We start from the raw sequence: 20,814 nt of genomic DNA, 5'->3' as shown, positions 1-20,814 counted from the left end.
GGATGACCTATGAGAAGATTTCAGTGGCCATGCCAGTGAAGGAAACCTACTCCTTAGGACCATGGAGAGGCTCTGCTCTGAGAAGGAGAGTGCCTATGATGGAGGGCAGGAGGGACAGAACACAGGGGGACAAACAGAAGGTCAATATGTGGAATAGCTACACTAGTCTCCCTCTGTACTCTCCATCCTGCTACTGTACTTATGTGTGAGAAACATAGTGGGCCAGCCTTTACACAGGTATTTAACCTTCACTAAAGTTGAAATGACACACCTGGAATGCTAAGTTTTTAGTGTGAGTAGTTGACAGACTTAAGACATTAAGTGTAGGGGAAGTGGAGGGACAACTTAATAACCGCTTCTCTGCTCACTCATCCTAGTAAAAAGCCTACCAATTAATGAGGCATGCCTACCTGCCCAGACTACTAGCCAACCTCCCTACTCAGGAAGAAACCTTGTGGGGAAGATGGGCACAATGCTATAAGGAGTCCATCCTGCTACTCAGCCCTTCAATCTTAAATATAAACCAAGAGCAAAGTAACATTAGTCATTTATAAGTACAAATGGCATCTCTTTCCACCTGTCTTTCCATACATTGAAGCCAAGAGTCATCAAATGTCAATCATCAAAGTTGTTTATACCTGAATGGTAAAGCGGTGGCAGAATGTCATGCTCTATGGTCTAGTAATATGGGAATGTAGTATCTTGAGAATGACCAAAGGAACTAAAAGAATAATATACTGGTTCCCTGATCACTACGCTCGAAAAGTCTTGTCTTGGCTTTATATTTATTTAGATTTTTTCTCTCAACAGGTGCTTTAACCTACATTATTCCAGTACTTTCATATTGGTAAGATCTACTTTATAAACCTCATTAAATGGAGCAAGAAATTAAAACTTTGAATACAATAATTATAATGTCTATCATTTATTGAATGCTGTCATGTCATGAGAGTCCCGTGTTAACAGTAGACAACTGTTGGTGCCCAGCCTAGATTCCCTTTTCCAGGTCAATGTACCCAGTGCCCAGCTGCTGCGAGCATTGGCTCCTCTTGGCTCATGATTGCCCCCTTCCCCAGAAAATTGATCTCTGCCAGTACAAGTCACCCTGGTCCAATAGGGTGGGTATACCCTTACTCACCCTAAAGAAAGACCACAGCCAATGAGTACCTTACGCTGGGGTGCAAAAGATCAGCTGTCTGCCTCCCTTGATTCAAGGTGGGAGGGAGCAATTCTGTGATGCCATTTATGCTCCAGAATTCCCCATGAGATCAGACTGAATCAAGACCACAACTACTCTTAGCCTTTTCCCTCCTGTCTTGACCTGCTTTCCTCAATAATTTATGGGCACAAAAAACCCCAATCAAGGCTCTGCTTTTAAAGAAATCAACCTAAGACAATACGCTATCTTATTTAATCCTGAAACCAATCCTGAAATATGTGTAATAGATAGCCCAAGATGAAATGGCCCATTAGTGACATAAAAGGTATTCAAACGGTTGCTACACATGAGGTTCTTTCCAGTGTGCCAAGACACCAGAAAGCACATAATAAAAGTCGAACTAGAATTCAGGTATTTTGTTTCCTGCACAATTTTCTGTTCTTTACCACTGCCTTACAAATCTTTTTTCCATGATTTGAAAGCATTTGTGTAATCTTCAATCTGCAGATTGAGAATTTAAGGCAAATCCCAATTGAGTGGCATCCTTGTAGTCGGTGACTATGTGAACAAAACTTGAACAGAAATCTTAATTTCCCATTTCCAAATTTTCCCATCCTTTAGCCTACATAAACAATGCCATGTCTAACAGATCACACCTTCAGCTTTACAATAAAGGTGACTTTTAAATTTTTTCCTGTAATTCATTTTTTTTCCTGTATTGTAATGTCTATTACAAGGCCTTGTTTCTATCAGGCCACAGACATTTTTCCTGGATTTGGGCATAAGTTGCAGGGTAATTCCATAGTGCCAAGGTGTGAGGGAAGAAGGGCATTTATATGTCTTTAGAGTTTCCAGCTTTCCTCACCAACATTTTTAAAGACTTCCTCAATACCATATGGTCTTCAATAATTGATACATTTAGGTCTTTATCCAGCATAGCAAGACTCCTTGGTGTCTGGAATTCTGTTAGATACTTGCTTCAAGATCCTTCTCAAGAAACCTGAAGTCATTCTATGGCTTCTGTACCCTGTCTAAAGATAAGGGGCATTCTATGGCTATGGCTAATGCTCTTAATTTCTATTTGCATCTAGACAGCAAATAGAATTTCTCTGCCTTGCAGTCTAATCTCTATATCAGGCATTTCTGGGGCCCCAGGAGGTTTGGGTACAGACTGCAGGTGCTGCAGGAGCACTGTGTGCTCACTGCACAGAGGTAGGTGGCTGAGTCACTGGGCTGGGAATCTCTGATGAGCAGAGAGACATATTGGCCGGCTTTATTCAGATGCGCTGTAAATCTTCCTTTATCCTCGTCACCACTGGAGTATGTGTACATCAGCAACTCAGGGCCTTTCCCAGAATACTGTCTGTACCACATGAAGGTCTGGGAAGCGCTGCCACTGTAAGTGCAGTTGAGAGAGGCAACGTCTCCCCCTGGAACACTCAGAGATCCAGGACTCTGCTCCACTCCCTTCTGTTGGCTCCTCACACCTGTGCAAAAAGACAATGGTCAGTTAAAGAATGATTGGGTAGTGGAAGATTTCCAGAATTTAAATGATCTTTTCACAGCCCTCGTACCCCTACCTTCCCTTAGTTAGGGGGAAAAAATATTCACACTTCTACCTGCAGGCCCACAATAGACAATAACTCCAAATATTGTACTCGATGTTTCTATAGAGATGCCAAAACTCACAGGTTAACTGAAGCCACAGAGTCACTATTAAAACTCTAGAGCATTTCATCATTCTTTCCTCCCGTGGTTCACTGAGAATTCAAATTTCAAACCCTAAAAAAGTGAGTCTAGCTCAGACATTTCTAATTCTTCTGCTTTAGGAATCAAAAAAAGAACCAATTCTACCAATTAAAAAAAAGACTTCACTACTCTTGCTACACCACCAAGCCCCTCCTCTCATCTCTCTCTCTCTCTCTCTCTCTCTCTCTCCCACACACACACACACACACACACACACACAAAGACTTGAGAGCTTTCCTCAGAGTCCCTGAGAAGACACTGCCACCTTGTGGACTTATGACAATGATCAAAGACATATTCAAAATGTAGACCCTTATTATGTGAACTGATGAAAGTAAAAATTTGCCACTCAAATTAAAAATTTGAGAAGCATGCGGTCCAAGTCAAGGTGTGTGGGGAAAGGGAGATGCGTATGTGCATGTGTTTTGTATCAAATGGCAATTCTTGTCTGAGCAAAAGCGTTTATATCAAAGAGCCACTTTCCTGCACTGAATAATCAGTCATAAAGTGCTCTACTCTAGACGTCTGCATAAGGTTCTCATGATTTAAGGAGCGTTTCATATTGCGTAGTTCTTCTCCACATCAGGCCACATGCCTCCTGTCTCATTTGCTCACTTCCAACTTCTAAATAAATCTATTCTAAATTAAAATAATGCTTTCAAGACAGAATGACCTAAAATCTAACCGAATAAACATGTTTCCAGCTCACAACCTGGAAGAATTTTTAACAAGATCAGAGACTAGATGAGTTTAGGTTTCATCACTCCATTTTGCACCAATAACACATCTGTGTTAAAAAAACTACTTACTTTGGCTATTATTATTGTTATTATTGCAATAGAGATAGGCCTGACTTCAGTACCTAGACTGTAAATAAAATCCAATATTCTATTCATTTGTCCAATTCTTTTTATTCCCTTTTCTTGTATAAAGTTCTAGTATCTAGGGATTAATATTCAAGAGTTATATATCTGGGGCCAGCCCCGTGGTGCAGTGGTTAGGTTTGCACTTTCTGCTTCGGCGGCCTGGGGTTCAGTGGCCTGATCCCAGGCGCTGTGGCAGGCATCCCACATATAAAGTAGAGTAAGATGGGCACAGATGTGAGCTCAGGGCCAGTCTTCCTCAGCAAAAAGACGAGGATTGGTGGCAGATGTTAGCTTAGGGCTAGTCTTCCTCAAACAAAAAAAAAGAGAATTATGGATCTGGCCTCGCTCTCTCTGTATCTCCATCCTACCCTAACCAGCAAACCAGATTCATCAAAGGGCTATTTCTGCAAGAAGCTTAATTGGATCTACTTAGAATCAACCACAGACAGCTGCTGTTCCTCCTTGTTCCACAACCTGCCTCATGTCCTTGCAGAATCTAATGGCTGGAGATGAGCAAGGCAGCAGGCCCTTTTCAGGAACCATGTAACTAGTCCCCATCAAAGATGGACTATTCAGGTCCTTCCCATTCCCACCAACACCTGTGTAGGGAACAGAATGAGGAAGAAGATGTTAACGTTGAAATCTCTTTCTCTAAGAGTGCATGGCATTTGACAGAACTCACACAGCCATTTCTGAAGAAAGGTAAAAACCAAAGGAGGTGTTACAGCAACACAAGACAGCAACAACCACAATCTTAGAAAACAAGAAAACCAGAAATAAAGCCTTAAAAGTACAATGTGGACCTGAAGCAAAGTCTTTATAAGAAGCACCCTTCTTTTTAAATACTTGTAACAAAATTAATGTGCATGGGTTAATACATCCAATATTGTGGTGGATCCAAAGCCATATCAGTGTTAGCAAAATGACAGAATTCAGTCAGCATCAAACTTGTCCTGCACGCAAGAGCTTCTGTTCTTAATAATGTCTCAAGAATGCATGAAACTCCTTCAGATGACTGAAGGACAGTGTTATGGTCATCAATCAAAAAGAAAAAACCCATCGCCTCCCCATGTAATTTCAGTAGTCTTCATTTTCCACAGTAGTTAATTTTTAGGTATATCTTGTGAACCTCAAATTACTTCAAAACAGGCTCCCATTGACAGGCAACTTATCTTACAATAATGCAAATGCTACTAATTTTGTATACATTTGAAATATATCAGCTGTACTACTAAAAACAAAAAACAAAGGAGATCTGTATACATGTGGAAACACATCTTTACTCGTTGTTTTTCCATTAACATAACTTTGTTACACATTTGTTTTTAAATTGTATAGGAAAAAGGAGGAGACACAAAGAAAAAATACAAAAATACTGGCTTTATATTTATTTGTGTAGTTATCTTTACCATTGTTCATTATTTTTTTATCGCTCCAGATTACTGTCTAGTGCCATTTCATTTCAGCCCGAAAGACTCCCTTTAGAATTTCTTCCAGGGCAGATCTACAACTGATGAACACCCTCAGGTGTTATTTATCTGGGAATGTGTTAATTTCTCCTTTAATTTTTAAAGAGAGTTTGATAGATACAGAATTGTGGGGTGACACTTTTTTTCTTTCAGCCTTAAAATATATCATCCTACTGCCTTCTTGCTTCCATGAGATCTATGAGAAATTGACTGTTAATCTTAATAAAGATTGCTTGTTTGTAATTAATCCTTTCTCTTCTACAGCTTTCAAGATTCTCAATTTCTCTTTGTCTTTGATAGTTCAATTACTATGTATCTCAATGTGAATTTCTTTGCATTGATCCTACTTCGTGCTTGTTGAACTTCTTGGATGTATAGATTAATGTTTCATTAAATTCAGAAAGATTTTGATCATTATTTCTTTAAGTACTCTTCCTGCCCTCCCTCTCTCTCCTCCCTTCCTTCAGGAGCACCTATTACACATATGTCAGTACATTTTACAATGTCCCATGAGTCTCTTAGGCTCTGTTCATTTTTCTTCATTCTTTTTTCTTTCTGCTCTCAGACTGGATAATTTCAGTTGACATATCTTCAAGTTTGCAGATTCTTTCTCCTGCCTGCCCAAATCTGATGTTGAATCCCTCCCATGAATTTTTTTCTTAGAGAATTCCCTCTGTGTGGCCACTTCTCTGTCCTGAGGGTGTCTGAGTTATGTGAAATTTGGCAAGCCTTTGCATTAGCCCCTCAGGGAGCCATGGGACCAGTCAAAGCAGTTAAGCACTATTCTTTGATAACAAAGCCTACTCTGCTCCCTCCATCACCAGGAATCCACAGTGGGAATGCAGGTGGTCATCTAAAAACTCTCATGGAGCCAGTGACGAAAGGATGGGGCACAGGTAAGTTAAAATGCCACAGAGCTCTCCTACTAGGTTTCAGTTACATTTTTCTTATGTGTTTGCTTGATTGCTGTATACATTCCTGCGGTGGTGTCTGGAGTAGACTGGTTATTGTCTTAAAGTTTCCCTTCTTTACAGGCTGTCCTTTTCTTGTTCCTTTGGCTAGTGAGAGAAGGCTTTTCTTGAAATTTACTGTCTGTGCCTATTGGCATTTCCAGGTTACTGGCTTCTCCAGGACTCAGTTGGGTTATACAAGGGAAAAGAAAACTCAGGGAACACGCTGCTCTACCATTCCTTAGGGCCCAAGTTCCTTAGCTAGTCTGACTACTTCTCTCTGACTTCTTGTGTTTTGTTTTTACATAATATCCAGTGGTTTTAGACGTACTTAACAGGAGGAGGAGAAAAAGTTCACCTACTCCAACTTTCCAGAAGTGGAAATCATGATGCTTTTTTCTTTCTCTGAACAGCAATCTCAGACTACCTTGGTTGGTACACCCTCCTGGTAGCAGCCCAGTCAAAATGGTATTAAAATTTAATTCTGGTTCAGCCATCTGGATTCTCTTGCTAGATAAATGTGGTCATAGATAGTGAAGACAACTACCATTTATTTGAGTACACTTCTCTAAGACTTCAGTCACAGTGCCCAGGAGGGCCAAAGTGGCAAACAAAGGGGGTCTTGTCCAAGCTTTCAGTGCACTCCTGGAGGGGTTGTTCTCTATCTTACCTCATATTGAGCGCTGCTGACCATTGTGTGTCTCTCCCAGTAAAAACCAGATCAGAAAGACTGGGAGAGGTAGATGCTTCTTCAAATGCTCAGACAACAAAGCAAAGCTACAAAGAACACAAAGAATCAAAAAAAATGATACCATCAAAGGAAAAAAATAAATCTCTAGTAACCAACTGAAAGAAATGGAAATCTGTGACTTGACTCAAAAGGATTTGAAATGATCATCTTAAAGAAGCTCAATGACTTCAAAAGAACACAGACAGACATCTAAACTAAGTCAGGAAATCAATACATGAACAAAGTGAGAAGTTCAACAAAGGCATAGAAGCAATAAATAGGAACCAAACAGAAATACTGAAGCTGAAGAATACAATGCAGAACTGAAAAATTCACGTGAGGGGTTCAAAATCAGACTTGATCAAGCAGAACAAAGAAGCAGTAACATTGAAGAAAAGTCATTTGAAATTATCCAGTCAGAGGAATAAAAGGTAAAAGAACACAGAAGAGTGGAAAAAGCCTAAAGGACATATGGGACTTCATAAAATGAACCCATCCATGCATCTTGGGAGTCCTAGAAGGAGAAGAAAGAAAGAAAGGAGTAAAAAGCCTATTTAAAGAAAGAATGACTGAAAACATTCCAAATCTTGGGAGAGAAATGGACTTCCAGATACATGAGACAGAAAGAATCCCAAGGAGGTCATATTTAAAGTTATGCACACTGAGAGATATTATAAACAAATTGTCAAAAGGCAAAGGTAGAATTTTTACAGCAGTAGAGAAAATTTCCTCATTAAATACAAGGGAGCCCCCATAGAACTGTCAGCAGATTAATCAGCAGAGACCTGGCAGACCAGGAGAGAGTGAGATGATATATTCAAAGTGCTGAAAGAGAAAAACTGACAACCAAGAATATTATACCCAGCAAAGCTGTCCTTAAGAAATGACAGAGAGATAAAAACTTTCCAAAACAAAAACTAGGGGAGTTCATCACCACTAGACCTGTCTTAGAATAAATGATAAAGAGAGTTTTCAATCTGAAACAAAAGGACATTAATCAGCAAGATGAAAACATAAAAAGTATAATAGTCACTGGTAAAGATAAGTATATAGTCAAATTCAGGATATTTTAATACCATAATGGTGATGCTTGAATCAGTTTAATTCTAGTAGAAAAATTAAAAGATGAAATTTTTACAAATAAGTACAATAATTTGTTAATAGGTACACAGTATAAAAAGATGTAAATGTGACATCAATAACGTAAATTATGTAGAGGAGAGAAGGAAAAGTGTAGACTTGTTATATTCAACCAAAGTTAAGTTGTCATCCACTTAAAATAGGTTGTTATAACTATAAGATGTTTTAAGAAAACCTTATAGTAAACAGAAATAAAAACCTTTAGGACATAAACAAAATAGAAAAAGAGAAAAAGCTAAGTATACTACCCCAAAAAAGAATCAAATCACAAAGGAAGACAGTAAGAGAGGAACAAAGCAACTACAAAACATCAGAAAACAATTTAAAAAATGGCAATAATAAAGCCTCACCTGTCAATGATTGCTTTAAATGTAAATGGAACAAATTTCCCAGTCAAAAAACATAGAGTAGCTGAATGGATCAAAAAACAAGATCCACCTGTGTGCTGCCTACAGAGGACTCGCTTTAGCTTTAAGGACACACATAGACTGAAATTTGTGTTGGAAAAAGATATTCCATGCAAATGGTAACCAAAATAGAGCAGGAGAGGCTATTCTTGTATCAGACAAAGTAGAATTTAAGTCAAAAACTGTCAAAGAGACAAAAAATCATTATATAACGATAAAAGGCGGAATTCATCAAGACAATATAACAATTATAATGTGAATGCACCCAATATGGAAGCCCCTAATACATAAAAAATAATAGATCCAAGAGGAGAAATATACAGCAATACCATAATAATAGGAGAGTTCAATACCCTACTTTCAAATATGGATAGATCATACAGATAGAAAATCAACAAGGAAATAGCAGAATTGACTATCACTATAAACCAAATGGATCTAACATATGAGAAAACCCTCCATCCAACAGTAGAACACACATTCTTCTCAACTGTACATGGAACATTCTCTAGGATAGATCATATGTTAGCCCACAAAATAAGTCAGAAAAATTTAAAAGACTGAAAATATACCGAGTATCTTTTCTGACCACAATGGTATGAAACTAGAAATCAATAACAAGAGAAAAATTGGAAAATTCACGAATATATGGAAATTAAACAACACATTCCTAAACAACCAATTGGTCAAGAAGAAACTAAACAATACCTTGACACAAATGAAAATGGTAAAACAACCTACCAAAACTTATAGGATGCAGCAAAAACAGTTTTGAGAGAGAAGTTTTAGGGTGATAAATGCCTATATTAAGAAAAAAGAAAGATATCAAATAAACAACACAATTTTACACCTCAAGGAAGTAGAAAAAGAAGAACAAAGTAAGCCCAAAGTCAGAAAATGGAGGGAAATAAGTAAGATTAGAACAGAAAAAATAAACCAGAGCCTAGAAAAGAGCAACAAAATGAAGAGAAGTGTTTTTTAAAAGGTAAACAAATTAACAAATGTTTAGCTAGATTCAGAAAAAATGACACAACTCAAATGAACAAAATTATAAATGAAAGAAGGGACATTACAACTGATACCACAGAAATACAAAGGATTGTAAGAGACTACTACGAACAATTATACACCAACACACAACCCACCAAAGCAGAATCATGAGGAAACAGAAAATATGAACATACCAATAACAAGTAAGGAATTGACTCAATATTCAAAAACCTCCAAAAAAAAGAAAAACCCAAGACCAGATGCCTTCACTGTTAAATTCTATCAAATATTTTAAAGAGAATTAGCAATTCTTTCCAAACTCTTCTCAAAAATTGAAGAGGGAACACTTCCGAATTCATTTTAAAAGCTCTGCATTATCATGTTACCAAAGCCAGGCAAATATACCTCAAGAAAAGAAAATTACAGATTAATAAGTCTGATGAATATAGATGCAAAGTCTATAAAATAAAAGTCTATAAAAATAAAATACTTAGGATAAATTTAACCAAGGATGTGGAAGATATGTACACTGAACACTATAAAATGTTGATGAAAGAAATTGAAGAAGACACAAACAAATGGAAAGATATCCTGTGTTCTTGGATTGGAAGAATTAATATTGTTAACATTTCCCTGCTCCCCAATGCAATCTACAGATTCAATGCCCATGCGGCTGAAGCAGAGCCATGCGAGACTTAACCACTATGCCATGGGCTGACCCCAAGTTTTCATTTCTCCATATACTGCACTGAAAAAATATCTCACTTGAGGTCTCATTGTAAGAAAGCCAACAGATCTGTGTACTGGCCGGGAATAAGATGAGAGGCTCTGTGCACAATTCAGACATGAGTCATTTCCCCATTTATGTTTCTGCCCCTCCCCTTCTTTTTGAATATCAGACTCTCTATCACCTGATTCACTACAAAAACCAGGATAAATATATTTTCCCTTTATTTCCAATGCTCATTTACATGTGAGACTCTGTTCCTCCTCCTTTCTTCTCTTCCTTTCTTTCTTAATTAAGATGCTGCTTTTGGGGTCCAGCCCCATGGCAAAGTGGTTAAGGTTCCATGTGCTCTGCTTTGGTGGCCCTGGTTTATGGGTTCGGATCCCCAGCTCGGACCTGCTCCACTCACCAGCCACGCTGTAGAGGTGTCCCACATACAAAAAATAGAGGAGGATTAGCACAGATGTTAGCTCAGGGGTAATTTTCCTCAGGGAAAAACACCCCAGATTTTGGAGGCTGTATCTCTCCTATCACCACTCCTGTCATACTCTGTCAGGAAGACATTATGCAGGTGTTACCTTCTCTGGCACAATTTGGCTCTCCAAAAGTATAATAAGACATATCAATGCCAACCAGGGTGTCCCAGAACAACTTGCCAGGCTAGATTTTGGCTGCAAGGATGAGCAAGAGACCACATCATTGTTTAAGTGGTTTGACCTTGAAATCACTTTGGCCCTGAATAAGGAACTATTGGAGTCAGATTCTTTTCAATTTCACTAATGAAGAGTTGGGTATGGGGAATATTCACTGCTTGTTCTTATGCTCCAGCCATTTGTATGATTTTGTATCAAGCAGGGACTGCGGGACAAACAACCACAGACTCTGATGAAAACGGAGTGGATCAAATGGTCAGAGACACTCAGCAACCAGGCCCCTTTGTTGCTGCTCAGAGTTTGCGCTCAGCTCCCCCTGCAGTTCCTGTCACTGTGTCACTCAGAGCACAGTAGTACCTAGCTGAGTCTGACTCTAGGACTGAGGCTTTCACCAAGTGGAAGGAGGCAGCTTCTTTATTGTACGTGGCTTCAAAACCTTTGTTGCGTCCCATCTCGTTGTCCTTCTTGGCGCTCAGGAGGAGCTGCGGACCTTCTCCAGGATAGCGAATGTACCAGAAAAGAGTGGGGTACCCAGTGGCTGAATAAGTGCAGGTCATATTTAGAGAAGCCCCTTCTGAGAGGATCACTTGGCCTTCCATCTGAGTCACTGAGTCACCATGGGCTTGTCCTGAGGAAAATGAAAGAGATCTGTGTCACCTTGGGCATAAAGCTCTGAGATAAAATTACAGTTAAAGGTTTTGCTGATATAGAAGAAAGAATCCAAATTTTAAAAAACGTTTTACTTACCAAGCATTAAGAGTACCACAGTCACGAAGCCTGGAGAAGAGCTCATCTCTGGAGTGTTGTCTAAATAAGGTTCTTAACGTGAAGAAATGGTGAAACCACAGTGAAATGATAAATCGAAGCCTACGCATCACTCAGGAAATGTGTTTGTGTTAGGAAGCTGCTCCCCCTGGTGGACAGGGACTGAAATGGGATGCATGTCTCCTAGACACCTCCCAAAGTCAGAAATATGTTCTCATCCCTAACTTCATTTATGAGACTCCTGTCAGTCTTCAGGTGGCGCTTAGAAATCTGAACAACAGCTGCCTTAACCGCTTAGGTCTATTTTGTTCTCAGGACCCCACCTGACATGGAAGTTCTTTAACAGCATCCTAGGGTATTTCTATAGCTGAGAAGGTGTCAGTGTTCTTGAACATTTTAATATAACACTTTGTACTTTAATGTGTCCTTTGTGGGCCAGTCTATAATCTATTAGAATGTCAGAAGATACAGTGGAAGTAATAAGAAGTCGAGGCATTACCGAGTGATTTTGTGTTTTCTGCGCTGTACTCCAGTACATAGAACAGCGACTGACATTTATTATGTGATCACTAAATATTTGTTAAATTAAACAAAAATAATGAATAAACAGTCTTCAATTGAAGATTCACTACTGCTTGAAATACAGCATTTCCTCTGTCCTAAAATAATATTAATTGTAAGGAATGCTATCTTTTAATAAAAGATTTTTAGGAGAAAGTGTCATGCTATCTTATCAATAGTCAAATATGCCTGAATTTCAGAATCATTGAAAAGTAGCAAATATGAATCCTAGACAGAAGAAATGTCATAACTGAAGTTACAAAATCCCTATTGAATGATCTGAGGTCAATATCTTAATCTCCCACTATTTTGTTGACCCCACGATAACATGGCTAAGCTATGTGGATCAGGCAATGAATGCTAATCTTATAGTTTTAATGGAGATCTAGCCTCAGGGATGCTCTCTGTTACCGTCCATCTGCCACATTTTGTTGCCAAACTTGAATTAAATAATTTTCCCATACAGGTTAGCGAACCCAGAAGATGTGGATTTGCATCAAAAGCCTAGAGCAAAGTTAGGACTCTCTTGTTTTCCAGCTTTTCAAATTGTTAAAGACATGTCAGCTGGTATTAATACAAGAGCTGATAGCAGAACCAATCTGAGTGATTTAAAGTACAGATTCTGGGATCCCATTACTAACTTCATGAATGATACTTTCCAGGACAGAGACCCCTTAAATTGTCATTTTTAAAAGTTCCATAAGTGGTTTTGTTGCAACCAGTTCAATGCTGGTTTACAAGATTTCATTTGTGATCACAGTCCTAGATGAAGATGGTCTTCAGAGATCAGGGAGAAAACTCTGGGATCAGCATGAGAAAATGTCCCCCAACTATATGAATTTTAAAAAACGGATCTTTTTCTATGAAGTACCAGCAGCAAAAGCAAGCACTTCTTTAGCTCCCTTTTTATGACCTCTTTTTTAATAAAACAAAACAGAAAACCTTTGAGCATCATCAGGATATAGTTCTGGAGACGGATACACATTTCTTTAAGGCTCCGTAAACATTTCTCCCTGAACACATAGATAGTAGCTCAGCTCAGTCTGTTTCCTGGCATTTACTCTCCACAGACTCAGATCAAGGGGCTTCAGGAGTCCAGAGTCATCATGTGAATAGTCTCCCAAATGCAGACTTAGTAAGAAATTCAGGCCCTGGTCCTGTTTGGGTTCACATATGCTTTCCCTTCTCCTGCACTTTCCAAACCACGTTGTCAGAACCTGGCACAACACTATGCTAGAAATAATTCTGGAAAAGCTGATACAAACTTCTATTTTGATATACAGGGAAGAACACCAAATAAGTTGGGATGACACTGAGTTGAAAGTAAATGGTATAGCACATGGGTGCAGAAAGTTGTGTACTCTTTAAAAAGAAACATAGCTTAAGGTCAATTAGAACCTGGAGGAGAAATAGTTTGCATGTTTGGTCACGCAAGACTTGTACAAGTACTTGTACAAATTTGGATTTTTAATGGCTTTATTAACACATAATTTTCACAAACAGCACCATTTAAAGTGAACAATTTCATTAGATTTAACATTTGTGTATACTTGTGAAACCATCTCCACATGTAAGATAATGAACATATGCATCACCCCAAAAGTTTCATCGTGTGTCTTTGCAATCCTCCTTTCAACCCACTCCTCACCTCCCTCTTCCATGTCCAGGCAACACTTCCGTCACAAACTAGTTTCTATATTTTATAATTTTATGTAAATTAAATCATATATACTTTTTTGTCTGACTTCTTTCACTCGGCATAGTTATTCTGAGATTCTTCCATGATCTTGTAGGTATCAGTGGTTCATTTCTTTTTGTTGCTGAGCAGTAAATTTGTTTACCTTTTCACCTGTTGATGTACGTTTCAGTTAGTCCCAATTCGGGGCTGTTACAAATAAAGCTGCGATGAACAATTGTGTAAAAGATTTTTTATAGACGTATGGTTTTATTTATCTTGGGTCAATATCTGGGAGTGGAATGGCTGGATCATGGGGTAGGTTTACATTTGACTTTGTTAAACTTACGTATTCATTTTAGTAGCTTTTTTTTGTAAATTCCCTTGGATTTTCTGCTCAGACAATTATGCTGTCTGTGAATAAAGATAGGTTAACTTCCTCCTTTCCAAACTGTATGTCTTTTGTTTCTTTGTCTTGCCTTATTGCACTGGCTAGAAGGCCTCATACAATATTAAATAGATGTGGTGAGAGTCAAAATTCTTCCTTTAAAGCTGATCTTAGGGGGAAAGCATTCGGTCTTTCACCATCAAGCAGGGCATTTGACATAGGTTTTTCATAAAGGCCTATAATTAATTTGAAGAAATCCTCTTCAATTTCTAATTTGTGGGGATTTTTAATCAGAAACGAAGGCTGGATTTGTCAGATGCTTTTTCTGTATCTACTCAGGTTACCCTCAATCACTGATCATCTGTTACATTGGATACATTATTGATAAATTGTAACAACAAAATATTAAAGAGGATATCACTCTCCTGTTTTACAAATAATGAAGCAAAGCTCACAAGTGTCTGGAAAGTTCACGTCAGAGCTAATAACTTTGAACACAGATCTCTTTGATAATGAAAACTTGTTTGCTGGTTTTTAACACTATAGATTATTTTCAGAGAAAATTTGAAAGAGAGGCCAGAGGCTAGTAAAATTACTTCTTCTCGAGTCCTTGAAATATTTTAAGACAGTATGTTAACAGGTTCCTTATTTATGCCAAGGGAACTAATAAAAATAATTAAATAATTGAAGATTTGGCTCTTTCACCAATAGAGGAAAGAAAACGTTATAAAGGATATACACACTGCCGTTCAGGAGCTGAGCACCAGTCAATGGCATGAGCGTTCCTTGCAGACCAATTGTTAGGCACCTGACTTGAGCAATGCTCCGCAGCAAGAGTGACAAACTCTTCTAGGCTCAACCACCAGGGTACTGGAATTTCATTCATGGCCAGTGATCACTCTCTCTCTGTTCCTTGAAACTTGCTTGCAATAAAGCATTCTAGAGCATAGCTGTTCAAATTAACCATAGAAACGCTTCCTCAAAATTTTAAAATAGAATTGCCATATGATCCAACAATTCTGCTTCTGAGAATATACTCAAAAAACTTGAAATAATTTGGGCATATACCCCAAATTTTGAGATAATTCTATATCCATGTTTCCCTCAAAAGGTGGAAGCGATCCAAATGCCTATCCACAGATGAGTGGATAAACGAAATGTAGTACACACACATAGAATATTATTCTTTCCTTGAAAAAGGAAAGAAATTCTGACACATGCTACAATGTGGATAAACTTTGGGGACATGATGACAAATGAAATGTCACAAAATGACTAATATTGCATGATTCCGCTTACACAAGGTATCTGGAGTCAAACTCATAGAAAGAGAAAGTAGAACGGTAGATGCCAGGGGCTGGAGGGACAGACGATTGGGGAGTTATCATTTAATAAGTACAAATTTGGAGTTTTTCACGATGAAAAGTGTTCTAAAGATGGATGGTGGTGCTGGTTGAACAATGTAAATGAACTTAATACCACTGGATTGTACACTTAAAAATCGTTAAAATGGTAAAATTAAAAAAAAATTAAAGACACTCTTTTTATGATTTCTACTCTATACATTTGCTTTCCAAATGCAAATATAAGACAGAGCTAAAATACTAAATCAACTTATCAACTATCCATTACCAGTCAAATTTTAAGGCACTGAGCAAAGGAGTTAGGGGTGGAAGGAAGAAACTGGAGAGAATGAGTCATTTGGATTGTGGAACACTCACTGGACAAAGAGGGCCTGGAGGTGGGCAAAACGAGCCAGATGATGGCAAACCTGCTTTTGGAGGAGTGGGGAAGAGAAGGGAGAGCAGAGAAAGAGGATAATTCATGCTCTGCTCCTTCACACTGTCCCTCAACGAGCCACTAATCATTGACCATTGTGTGGATGAGACTGGTGGGAGGAAGGTAAACCTACATTATGGAAATTGAGCTCTTCCTCGCGGGAGGTATTAATAAGATGGAATGAGCATTAGCACAAAATGTGTCACATAGTAGGCAACTTAGATAGCAAACGGGAATAGCATTAACTCAGCCAAAAAAGCTAAATTAAACCAGTTCAGCAAATGGTATTAAAGAGTAATATATACAAAAAAAGCAAAACCACAGAGAGATTTCATAACCTTTCTTGTTCAAAGCAATACCTGTAGGGGACAGCCTGGTGGCACAGCAGTTAAGTTCGCACATTCCACTTCGGGGGCCCAGGGTTCGCCGGTTTGAATCCTGGGCATGGATCTATGCACCGCTTATCAAGCCATGCTGTGGCAAGTGTCCCACATATAAAACAGAGGAAGATGGGCACAGGTGTTAGCTCAGGGCTAATCTTCCTCAAGAGAAAAAAATACCTGTAACATAATATGTACTCAATAAATATTTATTGAACAAATTTATCTGAAAATCCACAATTCACACACACTTTTTACTGATTTTTGAGTCAGATGTCTCTGAATTTCCTTAGTCAATTCTTCTAGCTCAATCTGATCACCAAATGGCAAATTGTTTTTTTGTGGCTGTTCTTTGTCTTCAAGAAACAATTTCAAGCCAATGATTCAGGGATAAGGATGTTTTTTATGAAGGATAACTATGGACAGGGTCTATGAACCTAAAAAGCATGTTCTTAGAGTGACTATTTTCTTTCTAACTGTACACCTTTACTGGCACAGCCCTAACCACTTCCTGTGATGACAATTCCACACCCTGGTCCCTACAGCAGGTGTATGTATCAAGCAGAGTCCTGGAGTTTTTGCACACCTCCCTCCAGCACATTTCTCACTGTGGACTCTCTCAGTGCACAGAAATACACTGCAGAGTCCTGCAGCTGTGAAGCTGAGATGGCAAGGTTGATGGATTTGTTTGCCTTCTGAAAATTCAATGAGTAGCGACCTTCTGTGGCGATTTGCTGGTTATAAGAATCCTGACGAATAAGAAACATCATTGCTCCACTGCTGGATTGCTTGTACCAGAATAGACTATAAATGGTGTCACTGGTATCATATCTGCAGTTGAGGGTCACAGCCTCCTTCTCCTGCACTAACATTGCAGGTTGGACTTGAGTTACTTTCTGGGCGATACTGGATCCTGAAGGAAAAAAGATAGGGTCAGAGATTTAGGATAAGTGTTGGGACAAAGAGATTCTGTATTACACCCTGTTACCCCTCCTTCCCAGGGTACCCTCAGGACACTGCCTGTACCCCTGGGTTCTTAGGTCATAGAGGAGGCACATTCCCACTGGGGCCATCCCTACCTAGCCATGATGAAGCCACGAGCACCTTCAGAAGGCTGAAGAACGACATGTTTGAATTCTTCCACTGGACAGAAAATATCTTATTCTTCAATATCGGAGCTCTACACTGTGAGGTAGTTCAACAGAGTGAGGGAAGAATTTCTGGGTTTGTGCTGCTGCTGTCCCAGAACAGGAAACAGGGGTTTCTGGGTGTAACATGGTGTGGCTCACATCAAACTTCTCTGTGTAGCAGCTGAGACTCTCACCAACCCCAAACTTCCTTTTGCATAACCAACTCTTAAATTGGTAACAGTTATATAGGAAAATAAACATGGTCACAGTTTTATGTTGACAGGAAAATTAATGATTTGACCAACTGCTATGTTCAGCATTTGCATCTGTGATGAACCTGAGTGGATGGAGTTTATTTTAAAATACTGCATGTAATGGTTTTTAGAAACAGCATAAGATGTAATAGTCATGTTTCGCCACACTTCTGTGTACTATTCTTTCACCTAAGGTAGAAATAAACCAGCCAGCCATAGTGACCTAGTGGTTAAGATTTGGTGCTCTCACAGCAGGGCCTAGGGTTGGCTTCCCAGTCAGGGAATCACGCCACCCATTGGTCAGTTGTAATTCTCTGGAGCATGTGTGTTGCTGTGATGCTGAAAGATAGGCCACTGGTATTTCACATACCAACAGGGTCATCCATGGTGGACAAGTTTCAGAGGAGCTTCCAAGCTAAGACTAGGAAGAAGGCTCTGACCACCCATTTCCAAAATGATTGGCCATGATAACACTATGAAGAGCAGCAAGCATTACCTGATATAGCACTGGAAGGTGAGAGGAGGGTATGAAAAACTAGGCAGGATTCCACTGTTATATGTAGGGTCACTAGGAGTCAGAATCGACTCGATGTCACTAACAATAACAAAGAAATAAATCACTTTATGATAAAAAGGAAAAGTTGTTTGGAATAATCACTGCAGCTTTTTCAACCTACATATTCATATAGCAGTATGATTCCTCACTACCAATGTCCATCTAGTTACCTATCTTGGGGCCAAACAGTAGAAAAAAACGGATCTCTCTTACTGAAGGCTAGAATGAAGACCTCAGATATTGAGTTCTGTCACAAAGGTCCCCTTCTCCTCTCTATCTAATTTTGACAGCTCAGTTCTGTTCAGAAAGGCCAGAATAGACATCGGAGTTTGGTCATTAGGCTAACAAACCTTTGAATTTATATTTTTATCATTATCTGAATTGGGCCCCAAATGAGCCACAACAAGCCTCTATATTCTATATGCTCAATTGTTAAGGGAGCATATTCTATACACTCCATAGGACAGCTGATCATAAGATCATTGATTGGCATAAGCTTTTCTTTGTGCAGGAATGTAAAAGAAAGGCCATGCCCTAGGGATATTACTAAACAACATGGCAAACAACAAAAGCCCGTTGCATATCACATCTATCTCGACATACAGTAGTCAAAGATAGCCTCCTTGTCTCAAAATAATTGCAGTCTCAGCTAAATGGGTTGAAGCATCTTCAGATCTTGCACTGGATCACCATTAAATCTGAGGATACTACATCGAGTACCAATGTTCTGCTATCTAATGACAAATGAAGGTTTCTATCAATGGGTTAACTAATTAGGAAATGTTATTAATTTCTCCTCATATTATTCAACTCTGTTACACTTCTCAATTAAAGGAATCTCAGAATTGTAATTCTGTCTTTCAAGATGTGTCCGTATCCAGAACAAATCTTTGGGACACTCTCTGCCAAATTCTGCAGTAATAAGTTTTTTAATAATCTTATCTTAAAAATTGAAAAGAAACAATACTAGGTTGGTTAAGCAATAAGTAATAAGTACTTAAGCAATAAGTACTCCAGATTTCTTTATAAAATCCAATCCCTTTGCAGAAATAAAATTAATTCAAGTGGTGGAACTTGTGGCTCTTTCTTGGACATGTCAATTACAAAAAAAAAAAAAAAAATTATATTCGCTGTTAATCAACATGTTTTTAAGTAGTTCACACCGTCCAAATACTGTGGAGACGATGAGGTTTCTTAACCATCTAAGTTTTCCCTAACCCTCTTGGGTGCCTCATGTATTGCTATTAAAAATGGACACACAATACGTGAATTATTGGAGGGCCTCATGGCACTAAAAGAAATTTTCGTCACGAAGACAAAGTGTAACAGGATAAAAGACACTGTAGAAACTACGGAAAAATCCTTGAGCACATCGTCACGCTAAACGTGTCTTTCTGACTAAAGCTCTTATGCAAGCACCTCTGAAAATATCAAGACAAATCCACGGAAAAGCTCAATAACTCCATCTTAGATGCAGAAAATTTGGCCCCCAATTTTGTAAAGAAGCACTAGGAATTATTGATTTGTTTGATACATGATGATAGGTCAAAGCCAGGGCAGCTGACTGGTGGAGCCAAATGACCTCCAACAAATATCTGGTAAAATCCTACAGAGATAACACATCACAGTAGGGACATATTGGCTGCAATACAAACAAATACTGATGTGAAAACTTTTCTACTACAGCAAAGAGGCCCAGTTCATGCTGTCTTTGTTGGTTTCTTGGAACCAAGAAAATCCCATAAAAACTGTAAAGGTGGCATATGAACTGGAATACTGTCCCAAGAAAACATTTCAGTATCCCCAAAAGGATCTTAAGACAATTTCATTCTCTCCATGGGTCATGTGTGTACTAATAATAGTATTTTATTTTCTACATAAGTTGAAGCATTCTCCTGTCAGGAAACCACAACACTCACAAGAGTTAAAAATCACCTTGATTTTGTGCTTAATACCTGTGCCATTTCAATTTATCTGCATATAGGGGAGCACATTTCTCTGGGGCAGTTATGTAAGGTTTTGCCCTCACTCAGAAACTTCACTTTTCTTATCACCCTTCTTTCCTCTGAAAGAGTAGAAAGAATAAATAGAATATTAAAAGTGAAATTAGTTACTGAAGCAGATACCCTTGAACTCCAATGGCCTGATGCATTATTAGCCTTAGCTCTCATGACCCTGCGTTCTTCCCTTAATAAAGTCATATGTTGTCTCACTATGAACTAGTTACAGATAGGCCCATGTAACTCAGAATGTCCCAAATCATACATATTCCAATCTTTCATAAACCGAACTAGATAAATAAACCCACGATACTCAGTCTATCCATCAACAGCCACAGGTTGATTTCTTAGCCTTTCATTTAATCAGGCTTCACATGACTTTAACCCGGGTGACTTGGTGCTCTGAAAAAATCTCAGAGAAAGACTGCCATTGAGCTTGTGGAAATGACTTTATTAGGTATACTTATTAGCAGTTCAGCAGATAAA

General features: G+C 38.7%; 1 gene segment (V, D, J or C); it reads right to left on the bottom strand.

The window, feature by feature from the left end:
- Window positions 1-16,576: 16,576 nt before the first annotated feature.
- On the bottom strand, window positions 16,577-17,641 carry LOC103567396 (T cell receptor alpha variable 14/delta variable 4-like). The segment is given in 2 exon segments: window positions 16,577-17,301; window positions 17,468-17,641. Coding segments are annotated over 2 exon segments (405 nt in total).
- Window positions 17,642-20,814: the final 3,173 nt, after the last annotated feature.

Source organism: Equus przewalskii, chromosome 1 (assembly GCF_037783145.1).
Source record: "Equus przewalskii isolate Varuska chromosome 1, EquPr2, whole genome shotgun sequence".
Taxonomy (NCBI): Eukaryota; Metazoa; Chordata; class Mammalia; order Perissodactyla; family Equidae; genus Equus; species Equus przewalskii.
Note: the sequence above shows the minus strand (reverse complement) of the source record. Positions and strands in the feature narration are given on the sequence as shown.